At 43.1% G+C, this 18,523-nt stretch overlaps 1 protein-coding gene across 2 annotated transcripts in view; it reads right to left on the bottom strand.

The window, feature by feature from the left end:
* Positions 1-18,442, bottom strand: part of RHEB (Ras homolog, mTORC1 binding) — a 61,682-nt gene extending 43,240 nt beyond the window's left edge. Inside the window, exon 1 of one of the 2 annotated variants that reach the window (XM_077808403.1) lies at positions 18,177-18,442. In XM_077808403.1, coding sequence (XP_077664529.1) covers positions 18,177-18,228 — 52 coding nt within the window. In that variant the 5' untranslated portion in view covers positions 18,229-18,442. The remainder of the gene's footprint in view (positions 1-18,176) is intronic. The other variant, XM_077808402.1, reaches the window with a different exon arrangement.
* Between the last annotated feature and the right edge of the window lie 81 nt (positions 18,443-18,523).

Raw genomic sequence — 18,523 nt, 5'->3', positions numbered from 1 at the left:
GTAGAGAAGACTAATAGTCCATGCAGATAATGGCTCTTCAGGGTTAGCCTTCCTGGAATCATAGGCTTGTTCCAGGTGTTTGACTGTATTAAACAGGCTAGTACATTGAGTCTTTTTTATGTACTGGAGAAGTTCTTCATCAAGACTATTGTGATCTGTCCATCAAATCCTGAAATTGTCTGAGCTAACCCTTAACTCTATCCTGGTGGGAACGCTTGATTGGTAGATCCAGCAAAGATATGTTCTGCTGGTAGTAGCATACTCTGATGGACTGGAGAGATTTCTGGTGTCACTAGCCAGTTAGCAGCTTTTAAGTGTCCTGCATAAGTCTTCAGCTACTTTGGTACACAGCCACAGGTCATCTCTTTAGCTGGTGGTTAGTGCCATAAGCAACCAAATAAAATGAATACCATATGACTTGGTTCTTCAAGATGTGTTGTCCATATGTATTCCACAACCTACCCTTCTTTCCTGCTAAAATGGAGTGTAACACGTGAATTCTGGAAAAAGAGTGGTGTCATGAAATATATAAACATATCTTGAAGAACCACACTTACTGTAAGGTAACCTTTTTCTTCAAGTGATTGGCCATGTGTTCCACTCTTGGTGACTTGAAAGCAATGAACTGAAAGGAGGTGGGTGCTCAAAGCTTATCTATATAATAATTGCAAGAAAGCCCTGCCAAAATGCGCACATGACTTTGGTGCTTCTGCAAGGGAACTATTTTGCAACCATACATACCAGTCCCCAGATAGTTACTCTAAATATTTCAGAGATGGGAACACTTCTGAAAGAAGCCACAGAATCGGCCTGTACTCTAGTAGAGATTCTAATCTAGCTAGAACATTGGTTCCCAAACTTTTCAGCATCATGCACCCTTTTTAATTTTCAAAAAACCCTCATGCCCCCCACCTCTCCTTTACCATCATCCATCCCTTTTAACAAATTGAATTCATAAATTTAAAATAAGTACAAACAAATGTGTGTCAAGAAAAAATAAAAATGTAATTTAGAATAAATAGCAAACAAAACGAATTTAATATGAAGGATGATGCTGCATTTTTTTCCGCAGTTGGGAAATCCTAGGTTTGAAAGATGAAAAAAAGTGTGCGACACAAATAGTTTGACATCCAAGTTGATTCCTTTGTTTCGTTTTTATTATGACTAAACTTGAGAAGTTCTCTCACAGAGGTATGTCAACGAAAATGGAAGAATACGTAGCGCTTCTCCAACTTTTGGTAAATTGGGAAATATTTTATCCAAAATTCCTCCAGGCTTAAGTTTCCAAAAATATATCTTTTGCACTTGAATCTTATTTCAAGTGCTTGTTCTTGCAATACTTCAACGTTGATGTCGATTCGTTGCCAGAACGGATTACATGTTAATTTATGAATGGGGTTGGCAGAAAAGTTGTCTGGAAAATAGCCGATGAATTTGTCAGCAAGGTAGTCCAGATGAAACAATTTTGTTCTTCGCATCCTCTTTACAAAGTTCTTCGAAACCTTCATTTTCAGTGAGTGGTGAAAATGTTGGAAAAGACGAAGAGTTAGGCGTCTGAGCTTGCGTTCGACGTTTCCAAAGCTTGATTTTGCCGTAAAACACTTTGATGGCATCGTGGTGTGCTGGAATGTTTGCAGAGTTGTTTCCTTGAAGCTTCAAACTGAGATTGTTCCAAGATTCAAAGAATGTCCACAAGATATGCCAGGAAAGTTGAAACGTTTGGTCCGTAAACACATGATATAACTTTTTTTCCTGTTGCTTGAGGAAAATTTCCACTTCGTCTTTCAGTTCGAATAATCTCGAAAGCATGTTCCCTTTGGAAAGCCATAGTACCTCCTTGTGAAACAAAAGAATTTTGATCCGTTCCCAAATCCGAGCAAAGAGCTGCAAAAAGTTCTGTATTTAAAGCGCTGTTCTTCACAAAATTGACAACTTTGATGGTCAAATTCAACGAGTCATGTAGGTCATCCGGAAGGATTTTAGCAGCCAAAACTTGTCCATGTATGAAGCAGTGAGTTGTGGTTACGGCTGGATTTTTCTTCCTTTCACTAATGTCACAAATCCAGAGCCAAGCATCGCTGGAGCACCGTCTGGTGCATACACCAACCAGTTTTTCCCATGAAAGTCCATTTTCTTCAAAAAAAAAAAAAAAAAAAAAAGGTCAGGAACTGTTTTTATAGCAGAAGCCTTTGATGTGGTGATCAATTCCTTCGAAAAAAAGCAGTTCTTTCACAATTCCATCATTAATGAATCAAACGTAGACGAGCAACTGACAGCATTGTGCTACATCAGTGGTATCGTCGCACTGAATTGTGAAAAAAGGAGACACTTTCACTGCCTCCATGACTTAAAGTTTTAAATCTTTCGCCATGTCAATGAGACGTTTCACAGAAATCTCAGAAAGCGAAATTTCCCATTTTTTCCCCTTGCTTTCAGCACCAAGCACAATACCAGCTGCTTTCAACAAGCAAGGCTTCACAAGAGTTTTTCCTATTATGTGCGCTTTCTTGGCTTTAGCGATGAGCAATGACAGTTCACAAGATACTTCTACCACTTTGGCCGATGCTTGATGAAAAACCTCCAGTAGTGTCCAGCATCATGCGTTTTAATTTTGAAGTTTAGCAGCAAAAAACTCTTTTGGTTTGTCTTTCAAAGCACTGTAGTTCTTTATCAAGTGTCGCTCAAGACGAGTAGGTCTCAGGCATCATTGCTGAGAACTGCGTGGCACACTATACATTGAGGATAATCGATCCCATTTTTCCCCCCCATGATGGTGAAACCATACTTAATGTAGTCTTCATCGTACTTCCTTTTCTTAATCATATCCATAATATAATTAAAAAATTATAATTAAAAAACTAATTAAAAAAAACTATAAAAATAATTTTCCTGATTCGTGAACAGATGCAAGTTAATCTGACAGGTTTCAGAGTGGTAGCCGTGTTAGTGTGTATCAGCAAAAACAAAGAGGAGTACTTGTGGCACCTTAGAGCAGTGGCTCTCAATCTTTTTTACTGGTGATCCCTTTCACACAGCAAGCCTCTGAGTGCGACCCCCCCCTTAAAAATTAAAAACACTTTTTAATATATTTAACACCATTATAAATGCTGGAGGCAAAGCGGGGTTTGGGGTGATCCCCCATGTAATAACCTTATGATCCACTGAGGGGTCCCGACCCCCAGTTTGAGAACCCCTGCTTTAGAGTCTAACAAATTTATTTAGGCATAAGCTTTCATGGGCTAGAACCCACTTCATCAGATGCACGGATTGGAAAATTCAGGAGCAGGTATAAATACATGAAAAGACGTGAGTTGCCTTACCAAGTGTGAGGTCAGGCTAACAAGACAGTTCAACTGACAGCAGGATACCAAGGGAGCAAAAATAACTTCTGAAGTGATAATGAGAACAGCCCATTTCAGACAGTTGACAAGAAGGAGAGAGTAACAAGTAGGGGGAAATTAATATGGGGGAAGTTAGGTTCAGGTTTTGTAATGACCCAACCACTCCCAGTCTTTATTCAGGCCTAATCCGATGGCGTCCAGTTTGCAAATTAAATTCCAGTTCTGCAGTTTCACGTCTGAGTCTGTTTTTGAAGGGTTTTTTTTTGTTGAAGAATTGCCACTTTTAGGTCTGTTACTGGAGTGACCAGGGAGATTGAAGTGTTCTCCTACTGGTTTTTGAATGTCATGATTCCTGATGTCAGATGTGTGTCCATTTATTCTTTTGCGTAGAGACTGTCCGGTTTGGCCAATGTACATGGCAGAGGAGCATTGCTGGCACATGATGGCATATATCACATTGGTGAATGAGCCCCTGATGGCGTGGCTGATGTGGTTAGGTCCTATGATGGTGTCTCTTCAATAAATATGTGGACAGAGCTGGCACCGGGGTTTGTTGCAGGGTTTGGTTCCTGGGTTGGTGTTTTTGTTGCATGGTGTGTAGTTGCTGGTAAGTATTTGCTTCAGGTTGGGGGGCTGTCTGTAAGCAAGGACAGGCCTGTTCCCCAAGGTCTGTGAGAGTGAGGGACTGTCCTTCAGGATAGGTTGTAGATCCTTGATGATGCGCTGGAGAGGTTTTAGTTGGGGCTGAAGGTGATGGCTAGTTGCGTTCTGTTACTTTCTTTGTTGGGCCTGTCTTGTAGTAGGTGACTTCTGGGTACCTGTCTCGCTCTGTCAATCTGTTTCTTCACTTCACCAGGTGGATATTGTAGTTTTAAGAATGCTTGATAGAGATCTTGTAGGTGTTTGTCTGAGGGATTGGAGCAAATGCAGTTGTATCTTAGAGCCTGGCTGTAGATAATGGATCGTGTGATGTGGTCTGGATGAAAGCTGGAGGCATGTAGGTAAGTATAGCGGTCAGTAGGTTTCCAGTATAGGGTGGGGTTTATGTGACCATCGCTTATTAGCACCGTTCTGTCCAGGAAGTGGATCTCTTGTGTGGACTGGTCCAGGCTGAGGTTGATGGTGGGGTGGAAATTGTTGAAATCATGGTGGAATTCCTCAAGGGCTTCTTTTCCATGGGTCCAGATGTCGAAGATGTCATCAATGTAATGCAAGTAGAGTACGGGCGTAAGGGGACAAGAGCTGAGGAAGCGGTGCTCTAAGTCAGCCATAAAAAAGTTGGCATGCTGTGGGGCCATGCGGGTACCCATAGCAGTCCCACTAACTTGAGGGTATAAATTGTCTCCAAATCTGAAATAGTTGTGGGTGAGGACAAAGTCAAAGTTCAGCCACCCGGTCTGTCGTAATGGTATCCATCAGGAATAGCATCCCCGATACCATCATGAGCCGGTCTTGCATGGTGAGTGGTGGAGGTAACCACTCCCACGATAGAAAAGTCTCAAACACTCTAGCGAGCGAGCTAGGAAGTTTTAAAAAAAGTTCCATTGCTTTCTACATCATTCTCCGGCCTCCCCACCGACCAAAATGGCACTCCTGCACGTCGAAAAGCAAAAATAAAAAATATTTGCATTTCGTGCTTTGAAATTTGAAAACATTACAGTTATATATTTTTATTTATAGTTGTATTTTTATTATTATACTTTGTTATACCTTTATTCTTGTCTACTTATATTCATCATAAAAAACAAGTAGTTAAATAATATAGGCCTGTAATTGGACAATTTTATGAATTATGTATACAGAATATGTATAATTTATTGTCTGTTGGTCTATTAAATAGTTACATTGATGGTTTTTTTTGTTATGAAAATTTCACTGCCTCATGCTCCCCCTGGAATTTCTTCACGCCCCCCAGTTTGGGAACCGATGAGCTAGATACTAACTGCTTGATACAATCTGAAAACAATTTTGACACTGTTTGGGATGATGTAAGCTTGTCTCTTCAGTCACTTTGAAAATGGCAAATAAACGGAGGCTGAGTGTCTTGGATGTCCTTAGAGCCCTCTCTTTCTGCCTGAATAGAAGTGTGAAGTCTCCCTTCCCTTTGGCAGGAATGGGGCTTAGGAAAGAATACTAGTAAGGATATCATTTGATTTAAGTGGAAAACAGAAGTAACCTAGGGAAGAAACTTTGGATATGGTCAAGTGCTAATCTTTGTGGAAGACAACATATGATGGGTCCACCCTAAGCACCTGTAACTCACCTACTCTGAGGGCTGAAGTGACCACCACGATGCAAGGGGAGAGGCTATGATCCTGAAGGGGCTCAACAGAAAGACCCCTGGCCAGGACTGCATGGAGTAATAGGACGACGAGCCCTTGACCACATTGGAGTCCATCCTGCTGATAAATGGCCTCTGCTAGGGCTCATTCTCCTCCTCATCACAGGCCTGGCTGGGGGTCTCTAGTCTGCCCTGCCAGGACCACAGCCTTCATCCCCTTCACCCCCACCCCCTTGCATCTGCAGGGATTGGTTATCATGAGCCCAGCAGCAGCGCAGAGAGCCCTCTGCAACTCCACTTCCTAAACTCACTCCTGCTCCCTCACCAGCTGATAGCCCCCACACTATCCCTGGGCAGGAGCCATTCAGTAGCAGAGTGGCATGTCCTGCAGCAAGGGGCTCATTCTCAACATCGTCCCAGTAGGATCAGGACACCTTCAGGCGAGGACAGCCATCCAGCTGGGCCAGGATCACTCAGGGGGAACAAGTGATCATGTTGCAAAAAGGGTTACAGTGGCCACCAAACAGTGAGATCTGAAGGACTAAATACCACAGTGCTTTGGGGTCAGTGTTCAAGAAGAGCATGAATGCAATTACATATATGGCAGGAACTCAACTGCACTAGTACAGGAAGAGGGGCAAGTCTGCTTATGGCAGAAACGGGTCATAAAAGAAAAATCCTAGTAAATTCCCTGACGAATTCAAAACAGTGGAAGTCTGGAAAGGGAGCAAAAGATAGTTTGTGCTGCAAAGTCTGTAGAACAGAAGTCTCTAGAAAGGCAAATCTATCATCAAACACTGGAAATTAAAATAAAGCCAAGCAATGATAGGCCAGGCTACAACAGAAGCCTGTATGGAAAGAATGAAACAAGAGGAAGAAAAAAGCTGTGTATTTGCAGCACACTCTGGTACATGTATTGTGCTTTGAGGCGATTCCAACGAATGCTGTCCATGGTTTGAACTTTTATTAGCTCTGTTTCAGAAGCATGTACCAGCAGCGTACACTTGTCCAGAACATCAGCAGCTGGGGGGAGGGGACTGCGCACACACACAGCCGAATTTTTTTTTGCTCATCACCAAGCTGTAATTAGGGCTCTTTTGAATGGTGAGAAGTTCTGTTTAGTAAACAGTGAAACCCCAGAGCTTTCTAGACAGCCATCAATGAATGTCCTTGCAGCATTCAACAATGACAAAATGTGTCAATCAAATACTATTTGCTGAAATCCTTTATTGTTCTTCAGTGCAATGCAGGGATCATTTTGATTTGGGTTCAAGATGTGCTGCAAGAGTACAGCCAAACGTAGGAGAAAAAACATGTCAGTCAACACTGACTACATGATGCACAGGCAATGCTTTGTAAAGGACTTGAAAGAAATGTATTCACACCTGCTGCATATAATAGCTCATCTTAATTAGCCTCTTACTCCACTTTTTCATGTTCTCTGTATGTATGTGTGTTTATCTATCTTCTTACTATATGTTCCATTCTATGCATCCGATGAAGTGGGCTATAGCCCACGAAATCTTATGCTCAAATAAATTTGTTAGTCTCTAAGGTGCCACAAGTACTCCTTTTCTTTTTGCAGATACAGACTAACATGGCTGCTACTCTGAAACATTCCATGCATTGTGCATCTTTTCTCATGCAGCCATTGATCATGCAATCAAAACTGATGCATTCTGCATCAATGAATTTGTGGTACATTTTAATATACCAATAGGCAAAGGTGAGTGCTTTTTAAGTCTGGACAAGCAACAACATGAGCCCACTGCGTTTGTGGCTACTCCTTCGCATTGTGCTATTGTGCTGTTTTTTCTAGCTTGAAGCAGCAAAATTCATTCATTCGTATTGGGACAGTTTAACAGACTCATTAAAGATGCATTCACCCCAAAGAAGGCAATGAAATTAGACTGTCGCGGACAAAGAAAACTAGCAGGAACACTATTGCAAGTTATGTTTTCCTTGTCTATCCATCAGGTTTATTTGCAAATGGAAACAAAGGTACCTTTGATACACTGCACTGACACATGTTTGACAGCAATTTATAAGTTGCAGCTGAGGCAGATAATGCCTTAAAAAAGCAGAACTCAAGTCAATGGGCTCCAAAAGGCAATTCCTTCCATATGCAATGCATATTTTTGCATCAGATTTTCAAAGCAAACCAAAGGCAACCATATCCACAATGTACCTGACAGACTATAGTTCAGGATCTTTTTTTGTCAACTGTAAACTGTTTGATCTATTTGTCAAGGCTCAGATGTCATGCAATTTAAGTGACTATAAAAAAAAAACAGGTTTCAGAGTAGCAGCTGTGTTAGTCTGTATTTGCAAAAAGGAGTACTTGCGGCACCTTAGAGACTAACAAATTTATTTGAGCATAAGCTTTTGAGAGCTACAGCTCACTGTGTATTTTCCCATTGCCAGACAGAAGTTCAAGCATGATTCTGACTTGCACATGATGCGTGGAGAGTCCTGCGATGACAGCGTACCCAGATTTCAGTACTGGAATAGTGAAACCGAGTCATTGCCTATCATGTCTAGTGTGGCATTACGTGCACTTCCAGTGCCAGTAACTTCTTACAGACACTGATCACCCAGTCTGTTCAGAAAAGGTCAAGATAAACATTGCATGGGTCTCTCTATAGTCCGCCCTGGGCAGCTCAACATTTTGTATTGCAATAAGGACATACATTCCAATATGGAGAGCTTTCAAAATCCAGAGTTATCTGCTAGTAACAAATAATTATACATTCCAACACCTGTAACAAGAGGCCCGGGTTTGGTTTTTTTGCTCAAGCCTCCTTAGCTCTGGGAACTGAAGACTATGGGCAAAATTCTGTGATTTAGACTTTTGAATTAAGCTTATCACAGGAATAAACTTTTTGAATCTCAACACTGCTGTCACTGTCTGACACCCCCCCACCTTTGTTTTCCGCAATATAAAAATTAAAATCTAAAACCCCTTGATTTTTTCCTACTGAGGAAACTGAACTCGATAAAAAATAAATGCTTAAAACAAAACCAAAAGACATTTTCATTCAAACTAAAAGTTAACAATCTAACTCTGCCAACCTATTGATAAGCTAAACAAATTGAGCTCTAAGAGATACTACCCTTGGCTGCTAGTTGGAACTGCTCATGGTGTAAGGAGGAACTAAGAGACAGCTGCCCCACTCCACCCCCTTTGGGACCTGCTGACAAAGAGATACAATAGGAAGAATTCACACTAGAAGTAGAATATGTAGTGATAATCACGGACAGAATCCATATTCTCGTTATGAGTCAGCTAATTTTGTCAGATACTGGATGTGTTGTAAGAACTCTGAGTTGCCACCTGTGAGTTACTCATGTTCTGTCAGGCAAGCTGGAAAAGACTGGGGTTGCCTTCTGCTGCAAGCTAGTGCCTGACTAAAGGAAGGCATGGTGCCAACTTCTCTTAAACAAGCACCTATTAGTAACTATTGCCTCTTATGCAAGTCTATTAGGGGTCATCACCCAGGCTCTGAATTTCCTTGGATCCATACCACTCATGTGAAGTCTGGGCACATATAATAAGGAGACAGCACTGATCCCAATCCTATAATGGGCAGGTCAAGTAACAATAGTGATTCTAAGTACTAACAAGATTTTGGGGATTTTTTTCAGACTTTGGGCAGGGAGGGATGATGGCACTTGAATGGATCTATTTCTACTGAGATCCTAGAGGAGGATAGCAGGTAGCTGAGTGATTGCCATGAAGATGTGTTTATGCAGGGTTTTATTTGTTCAGAACATAGATTTTATGTACACATGAGGATGCTGGGGAGAGGATGGAATGGGAAGATGAGTGATATGGGTTGTTACATCATCAAGGATGTTCTACACTACATGCTTCTAGTCATAAAGTAGATGTTACGACATTCACTCATGAAGCAGAACTAGTAAAAGAGCTATAACGCTTTTTTTATAGCGCAGTTTCAATACATCAGTTTTTCAGAAGTCATTGATATTGTGGTCATTCAAAAGGGGGCAGAGAAGTGACTAACAAGTTAAGTGTTATCATGCCTTGTTATCTGCTCCTTTGTTCCCAAGGAGTTGTCACTGAGCTAGTGTTGTATGTTAGCCTCCTCCACCACTTATGACTGAGCTTTGCAGCACTTGAGATCCTCAGGGACATTTAATGAATGTACACCAACTCACCTACCCTTTCATTTCACATACCCTATTGCATTGATATGAACATCAAGAAGTTTATCCTCATTTATGAATTATAGCCCAGCAGGATAGTATAGTTCTGCTTACTGGAACATAGAGATAATGGACCACAACAAGAAACAGACAATCATTCTGTGGAGGTACTCTGAAATCCTCTCCCAAAGGTTTCTAGGGAGGGCTGCCTCATATCTCTCTTTCTGATAGGACACTTTTGCATGCCATTCCATGATGATTTCAGCAGGCATTATTGCAACAAACAAACAGTTTAGTAGCATATGGACTGGAGGGACTTTGGGATGACTGCAATAGCTGTGGTCTTCATTCCTTTGTTAGAGTCAGGAGTCAGATAAAATCCCCACTGTTTGTTGAAAATAGTACCAATACTCATTGCCACTGCCCTGTACTCATATATATGGAAATAGGGGCCAAAATATTATAGTTTCACATACAACTGAAAAATTCCCTAATTTTCTCCACTCCTCAACCTCAGGCCATACTCACGCTCACCATGTCTGGGGCTGGAGAGAGATGTTGTGCAGAGGCCCTTTAAGGCTGAATCCACAAATTTTCATGGCCATAAATTTTGTAGACCCCTTATTATAAATGTATAGCAACCACTGCATAATTCATAGGTTCATTAAAAGATAGTGGAATATTCATCAAATGTACTCCAAGCACTATGCAATTCCTAACTGCCTCAAAAGTTCAGAGCAAGGTAGAGCACAGCCCCCCACACCACATTAATGTGGCAGACCATGAAAGTGCTCTTTCAAAGCCTCCCTTGGACATACAGTTCCATGCTGAGCTCTAATGGCTCTTGCATCCGGCTGTTTCAAGTCAGATGGGCACTCCACCTCTGCCCTGCACCCTGGCGGCAACTTTTCCCTCTTTGCCTTACAGATATTATGAAGGACAACGGGCAACTAAAACCATTGGGATATTTTTCTCACTGAGATACCACTCTGTGAGTAAACACACGTGAATTTGACCTCTTCCTCACAGACACCCCCATGCAACTTGCTTCTATCCCACAACACATTGCAAAAAAAGTTTTCCAAAAGGCACTGTGCCAGATGGTGGTAAGTGGCACACTGGGATACCTACCTGTAGTGCACTGCGCATCAACACAAGCACTCCTGGTGAGTATAAGCATGCACACGCACAAGTGATATATTAACTGTGGCAACTTTATGCTGACATAATTTGCATGGACCAAAGTCCGTAGTAGACATGGCCTTAGTATGCTTTGACTTACTACCACTTCAAACAGCAGTATATCAAAGCACACTATGAAACTTTTAGTGCACTATAGCAATGTCCACACTGAACATTACTACACAGCAAACTAGTGCACTGTAGATTCACGCCTTGGCTTGCCACACTAACTTACTATGTAGATAAGCCCTTGATGTTTTAATTATTCAGCATATATTCCTACAGCTAGATAGTATTTAAAATAAATTCTTGCAGGTCACTGTTGAGAGCTACCGGAAGTTAAAGTAGACTAGTGTTTTACTTTATAATTGAATTTGGCATCAGTATAAGAGTAAATTGTTAAGTGGCTGCATTATAGAAGCCAAAGAATTGTTTGGCACTTCCATAAGACAGCACTGCACACCCAGACATCCAGTGTTTAATTGCAGCAGAACCTACCCTTGCAAGTTACTGTATTCTAAACAATAGACTTTCAACTTTTGTATAAATATAGCAATAGCAGGATCCATGCCTTGTTCAAACAAGGAACCCCTTCCTTTCAGACAAAGATGTTATCACTTGGTTGAGTGAGCTAGCACTGAGTCAGAAAACTACAAGCATAAACATTTAAGAATTTGACAGAGAAAATATAAAGCAGACAAATCAAGAGTTAATCGTAGAACAGTGTCCTTAAATAACCCTGCTGTGGCTTGATATAGTAGCTGTACATCCTGCCTCTAGTGTCTCAGCTACTGTTAAAAAGTTTGCTGCAGTAAGTTTGACTTCTAAAGGGTAAAATCAATCAAAAGAAGTTTTTAATTAAAACTGGCATTTAAGTCTCATTTCAGTCCCCTGCTGGGAGCAGCCATTTTGTTTATCTTGGCATTCTAGAGCATCCCCACTGTAAAGACCATTTAATCCAGTTCCCAGTCTAAGACTTTTTTATTTTAATAACGTTTCTAATTAAGTATTAAACACTGCCTAAATTCTGACCATTAGAATGTAATGTTGGGTCCTAGGTGGCTCTAATGCAATGGCTTTGGTGTGTTACAGGCCCCACTAATTCTGTAGTGGGGTACTTCGACATGACAGCAGGTTTTTGTTCTCCGCCAGATACAATAGTGACACTGGATATCTAGTATGTAATAGAAGGATCTGTTCCCTCTGATTTAATACTGAATGGATACCGCATCGTGATGTTATGAGTCCTGTACTGAGAGGTGCCACCATTCGAAGTGACTAAAAGCAAACTCCTGACTCCATTTGTAATATAAGCTATTACCAGCAGGACAGCGGGGTGGGAGGAGGTACTGTTTCATATTCTCTGTGTATATATAAAGTCTGCTGCAGTTTCCACGGTTTGCATCCGATGAAGTGAGCTGTAGCTCACGAAAGCTCATGCTCAAATAAATTGGTTAGTCTCTAAGGTGCCACAAGTACTCCTTTTCTTTTTGCGAATACAGACTAACACGGCTGTTACTCTGAAACCTGTCATTAGAAATACTGTAACTTTTTGCCAGAATAAGGGGATGTTTGCTCCATCTTCCTGCACAAATGCTTAAATTCCCCAGAACAGTGTTTGCGATCTGCCCTACTATAAATGCTATAGGGAAATTGCAGTCCAGTCCAGAGATGGCTGCATTATTTCTTGCATTTTTTGTTTATCCTTGACAAGCATGAAGGCTTTCAGATGACTATATCAAGAAAAGTGAGCAAAGGCTCATAACATACTGTGATAGGGTTTACAGAGACTACACATGATTTGTCTACACAGCACTTTCGCCAGTAAAACTTTGTCATTAAGGGGCGTGGAAAAAAACACAACACACCCCCGAATGACAAAAGTTTTACCAACGAAAAGCACCGGTGTCAACAGCGCTTTGTTGGTGGGAGAGCTCTCCTGACGACAAAGCTACCACCGCTTGTTGGGGATGGAATTTTTTTTGCAACAGGACAGCTCCCTCTGACAAAGAGCGACTACACTGCACACCTTTTTGCGGCACAGCTCTAGCAGCACAGTTGTGTCGCTAGAAGGTGCGTAGTGTAGATATAGCCTAACGCTATGGCTACATTACAGTTTAGGCCCATATAACTCATGTTGCTCAGAGGTGTGAATAAGCCACCCCCCGAGCGTCGTAAGTTACACTGACCTAAGCACGGGCTGCAGGGACGTGCTGGTCGCTGCTTCCCGCAGCTCCCATTGGCCGGGAACAGTGAACCCCAGTCACTGGGAGCTGCGGGGGGGCCATGCCTGTGGGTGGTCAACGTAAACAAAACGTCTCGTGGCCTGCCAGCGAATTACTGTGATGGGCCATGTGCCAAAGGTTGCCAACCCCTGCTCTACACCCAGATAAGCATGCCATAGCATGCAAAACCTGAGAAAATCATGAGAGACAGTCCAGCTAAAAAACAGGCAGGTCACCAAAAGCCCAATTAGTTACTTTAGTTCTATTAGAGACTCTAAGATAGAAAAGACTTTTCCAAATCACTTCTGAGGGCTGGTCTGCAGTACAAGATTGGGTCGGTATAACTATATCACTCAGATGTGAAAAATCCACACCCAAACAAAGCAGTTAAACTGACCTAGCCCCCAGTGTAGACAGAGACTTTGCTCGTTGACCTAGATCCACCTCCCCAAGAGGCAGTATTACCTATGTTGACAGGAGAATCCCTACTGCTGGCATAGGTAGAGTCTTCACTGAATTTCTACAGCAGCGCAGCTGCAGTGTTTTAAGTGTAGACAAGCCCTAAATCTGAACCTTCAGACAAGGGACGTTCTCATTCCTTCAGCTACGTACTTAAGACCTGCAGTCCAACTACCAGTGTAAAGGCAGGAAAAAAACGCCATCTCCAAAGGTCCATCATACTACAGCAGAGATACACTGAGACAGTGGAGTTGGGTAATACTTTAGGGAAGCCCAACAGCCACCTTCTCAAGGCTATTCTACCAAATTACCTCATTTAAGAAACGGACACTATTCTAGTGGGAAGACAAGTGTGTCTGCCTCAAACGGATAATCCACAATAAGATGATCCAACGGCAAACATCAAACCCATCTATGCTGCTTTTCATCAAATTGTCTGCCATCCTCAGGAAACTTGAAAAGGGTTATCAAACAACTCAAAACAGCCTCACATTCTTACTTCATTTCACCTCATGCAAACCTATTATTCTCCTCACACTGAATTTTCAAGTATTTTATTTCCTGACCAGGCTATACAAAACATGTAGATTCTTTTTAGAGTTCATAATTTTTTAAAAATGTCTATGCCATCATTGTTTAGGATGCAAATATTCTTTGACTTTACCAGAATCTATGAATGTTTTGAATACTAAATAGCTGATTAACCCTAGCTACTACAGTTTGGTAACAGTCAAGTTCCTCCCACTATGAAGAAACTGCTAGTTATTTTCTGGGGAAATAATCATCTGGCTTCTAACTTAACTGTCTGCATCTTGTGAAGTCAAAACAACCACCTTGTCCACACTCAGAAGTTGCAATGGTTTAACTTAAATTGGAGTGCTGTCTTTTCAGTAAGTAGTCTCCTCAACTTCCCTCTTCTTACAGCAATAGTGTGGTCAAGTACCTTTTCAAACATCTAAAGGAGTTTGGGGGTATGGATGAGTGCAAGGTGGCTGAAGCTCAATCCAGACAAAACAGAGATGGTAGTTTGGAGGAAACCAAGTGGAGTGTGAGGGAGAGACTATGTCTGACCTTCCGGATGAGGGTGTTGTCCACTAGTTACTCATGTTTGCCGCATGGATGTCTGTTTAGATTCTCCATTATTGATGGATTATCAATTTTTGGCAATAGGAAAGATGGACTTCTCAACTGTACTTAGCATCGTCTCTTGGATATGGACCTCTACCACAACTGATGCTTTGTCATCTCAAGATTAGGTTACTGCAATACACTTCTTGGGAGTACATCTTAAAATCTACTCAGAAAATGAAGACTGGATGGAATGTGGAAGGCTGCTTTTTAACTAGAGTGCCATACATTGCACTATGCTTAATGATCTGAATTGGTGGATTATGATTTTCCAGGTGTTGGCTTTAACCTATAAATCTGCAAACAGCCTAGGCCCTGCCTACTCAGACTCTCTCTCCCTGCCATATAGCCAGAGTCTAGATTGGTGTAGGTATTAATGAGCTGAAGCATTCTTGATTTGAAAGAGAACTGTTGGCAGAACATTCTCTACAATGGCCCTTCAGTTTTGGAATTCTCCCCAATCCTGCTCAGAAATAGCTCTGCAGAACATGTTGCAAAGTTCAAATTTTAGGGAGCTTCCAAAATGGAGCACTTGACAGAGAGCGCTTTAGGCAGAGTACCTTTCCTCATTTTTCTTTTACTCAAGCCTTGATCAATTATTGCTTTATCTGGTGGAGGTTGTCAATTTGTTTCTCTACTGAGTAGAGCTTTTGAAGCCATTGTCAGTCTCCTAGATATTGACAGGTTTCAGAGTACCAGCCGTGTTAGTCTGTATTCGCAAAAACAAAAGGAGTACTTAATACATCCGATGAAGTGAGCTGTAGCTCACGAAAGCTTATGCTCAAATAAACTTGTTAGTCTCTAAGGTGCCACAAGTACTACTTTTCTTTTTTAGATATTGACAATAAGCTATGAATCTTATCACTTCAATGTCCTTCATGAATAAGCAGTTTTACAGAATGAAAGCAAAGTTCCAATGAACTTTTTAGTATTTGTTTCTGTAGTTTGAATTTAACACTAAAACAAGTGCATGAAAAATATTTGAGACTATATTCAGGAATTCTAGCCTAAAGGCTTCCCTCATAACTTACAGTGGTCAGAGATTCTTCGCAGTGTTGTTGTACCCATGTGGGTCCCAGGATATTAGAGAAACAAGGTGGGTGAGGTAGTATCTATTTTTGGACCAAGACAGACAAGCTTTCAAGCTACACAGAGTCTTCATTAGGTCCCGAGACCTGAAGAAGAGCTCTGTGTAGCTCAAAACCTTGTCTTTCTTGGTCCAATAAAAGATATTACCTCACCCACCTTATGTCTTTAGTGGCCAGAAAGAAAGAACTGAGTTGAGACTTAATCCATTTCTAGAAACAAATTGCTCAAATGGTAGAAGAATCAGAGAGGGACCCTAATTCTATAGGGAAGTAACTGATGTTACTCACCTTTTAAGCAGATACATAACTTTATGTTAAACAGTCTTACCGCCTACTTTTTAGTATGCATCCTTTTTATTGCTGTACATATGACAGTTAAGAAACACCCATTCTTATATAGCGTATAGCAATTCTTTACTCTTCTATTCAACAAAATTCAATGTTTGGGGGCTTTGCTGCTGAATTGGGGCCTAACTGAGCAGATTCAGACAATTACCAACATTTAACATTTCTATTGCAGTTGTTTCTGGAAGCCCCTGCTGTGGGCAGACAAAGTACAGAGATTTTATTCTCCTTCGTGTTTCCCATCTAAATATAGGTCCCTACTGAAGATCACATTTTTAACTTTTGCTAATCACAGAAGTGACATGGGGAATGACTTAGCTATCTTAATTTTTAAAATGTTTCTTTTGTTGCAAGATCAGAAATTGTGTTCCATTAAGCCATGAGAACCGTAAGATCTACCTGAAGAAAAGGGTAATCATACAGCGTGGGAAGACAAAGAAAAACTGATTATAACTGTTAGTTTCAGACTGCTGCTGGATGGTTCTGGGGAATTCTTCTGCTTGGGTTAATTTGCATGGGTCAACAGCAATAGTACTGCACATGTTCAGTGAAGTGATAAGGCACAGGTCCAGCACTGCCATGTCAGCACTACTACTATATAAACCTGGAACATCTTCATAAATTTGGGATGAGAAAAACATCTAGAGACCCGCCATCAAAAGAAGGGATGTCCCTAAAGACTGAGGCTAGGGCAGAGTCACAAATTGGAGGAAAAGAGACACACAGGGAGAACTGGACATTTAACACACCAGGGGGTGGGGCGAGGGGGGTAAATCAATTCCAGAGGAAGAATCTAGCAGCAGGAGAGGGCTTATATCCTCTGTGCAGGGGTCTGTGGCAGAATGAATAGTGAAAAGAATCACCCCATAGCTTCCCTGAACCAATGGAACTGATGCACCGCAAGTACTGTACCTAGCTGGTGTCTCAGCAATCACATCTCAATAGCTCATAATTACTAAAAAGGTTCTGCAAAAAACATCACTCCATTAAACACACAACAGCATGTAGGAAAACATGAGAATTCATGTGACTGAACCCTGCTAAAGTGAATGTTTTATATTAGAAGTGTTAACTCCTTAGCCAAAATGATAGCTTTACGGTGAGCCCTGAACAGTGGGCATCACTCCTTCCAGTAAGATAGCAGGCACCTAGCCATTACAATTAAGAATACTTTTCACAAGAAGCATTTCTGACCAGGTGACCTTTTTAGAAAGCCACATGAGAGGGCTAGGTGAAGTCTCCCGGTAACGGCTCGTTGATCAGCACACTGCCCCTCTCCTAGCCACAGGGCACCAGGGGAGCCGAAGCACTCCGAATCCCCCCTACTCCAGGGCCTTGGCAGACTGAGGAGTCACGGCGAACCCGACGGCCCTGAGGCCGGGCAGATACCGAGACAGGCAGCGCTCTCACCTACAGGGCCCGCGCACGGTGCCAGCCATCAGATCCGCGAGGAAGGCGGCTCCTTTCCGTCACTCGGATCAGTTTCTGGCGGCACCCCGCACGGTTAGTGCGCCCCAGGCTTTCCCGGTCAAGTGAAGCTACCGGAGTCCCCGCTCTCCCGGCCGGGCTCCACCTGTCGCTGGGGACTCTCAGCGCAAGGTGCGGAACCAGCCCGCAGGACGCTCTGGAGAGCGAGGCAGCAGGAGGGGAACCCCCGCCCCGGGTTCCGCCAGGCTCGGAGCTCAGCGCCGCTGCCGGGCTCCCACCGCACTCCCCGCCTCCGGGGAGGCTCGCCCCCGGCAATCAGCGAGCGGCAACCAGCCCGGCCACTCACCCGCAGCCGCCACAGCCTCGGAACGGCAAGCTTCCTAGGGCCGCCGCCCGGTCCCGGGCTCTCGGGAGCGGCCTCCCGGCCTGCCCGAGCGCCTGCCGCCGCCCCAGTCTCTCCCCGCCTCAGTCCGGCCCGACCGCTTCGATTCCCCCACCGCCCCCGCTCCGGAAGCCGCAGCCCCGCGCTCACCCACGCTCCGGTAGCCCAGGATCGCGATCTTGCGGGACTTGGACGGAGGCATCTTCTCCCCGCCCGGCCCCGACCCGCATCAAGGGCGGCGGCTGAGGAGGCGGCGGCGGCGAGGCGGGGCGGCGGGACTGGACGGAAGACCCCAAGGGCGAGAGAAAGAGGAGACGAGCGACATGCAGGGACCGGCGGCCGCACCGACCGGATGGGGCTCCCTACGCGCAGCAGCGGCGCTGTCCCCACGTGACCTCTAGATCACCGGCCGCACGTAGCCGAACGTCGTTACGTCACGAGCCGAGGCTGAGATTGTGGAGTTAAAAGCCGGCCGGAAACGCGACGGCGCGGAAAAC

Source organism: Eretmochelys imbricata, chromosome 2, assembly GCF_965152235.1.
Source record: "Eretmochelys imbricata isolate rEreImb1 chromosome 2, rEreImb1.hap1, whole genome shotgun sequence".
Lineage (NCBI taxonomy): Eukaryota > Metazoa > Chordata > Testudines > Cheloniidae > Eretmochelys > Eretmochelys imbricata.
The sequence above is the reverse complement of the archived record's forward strand: the minus strand, read 5'-3'. Positions and strand labels throughout refer to the sequence as shown.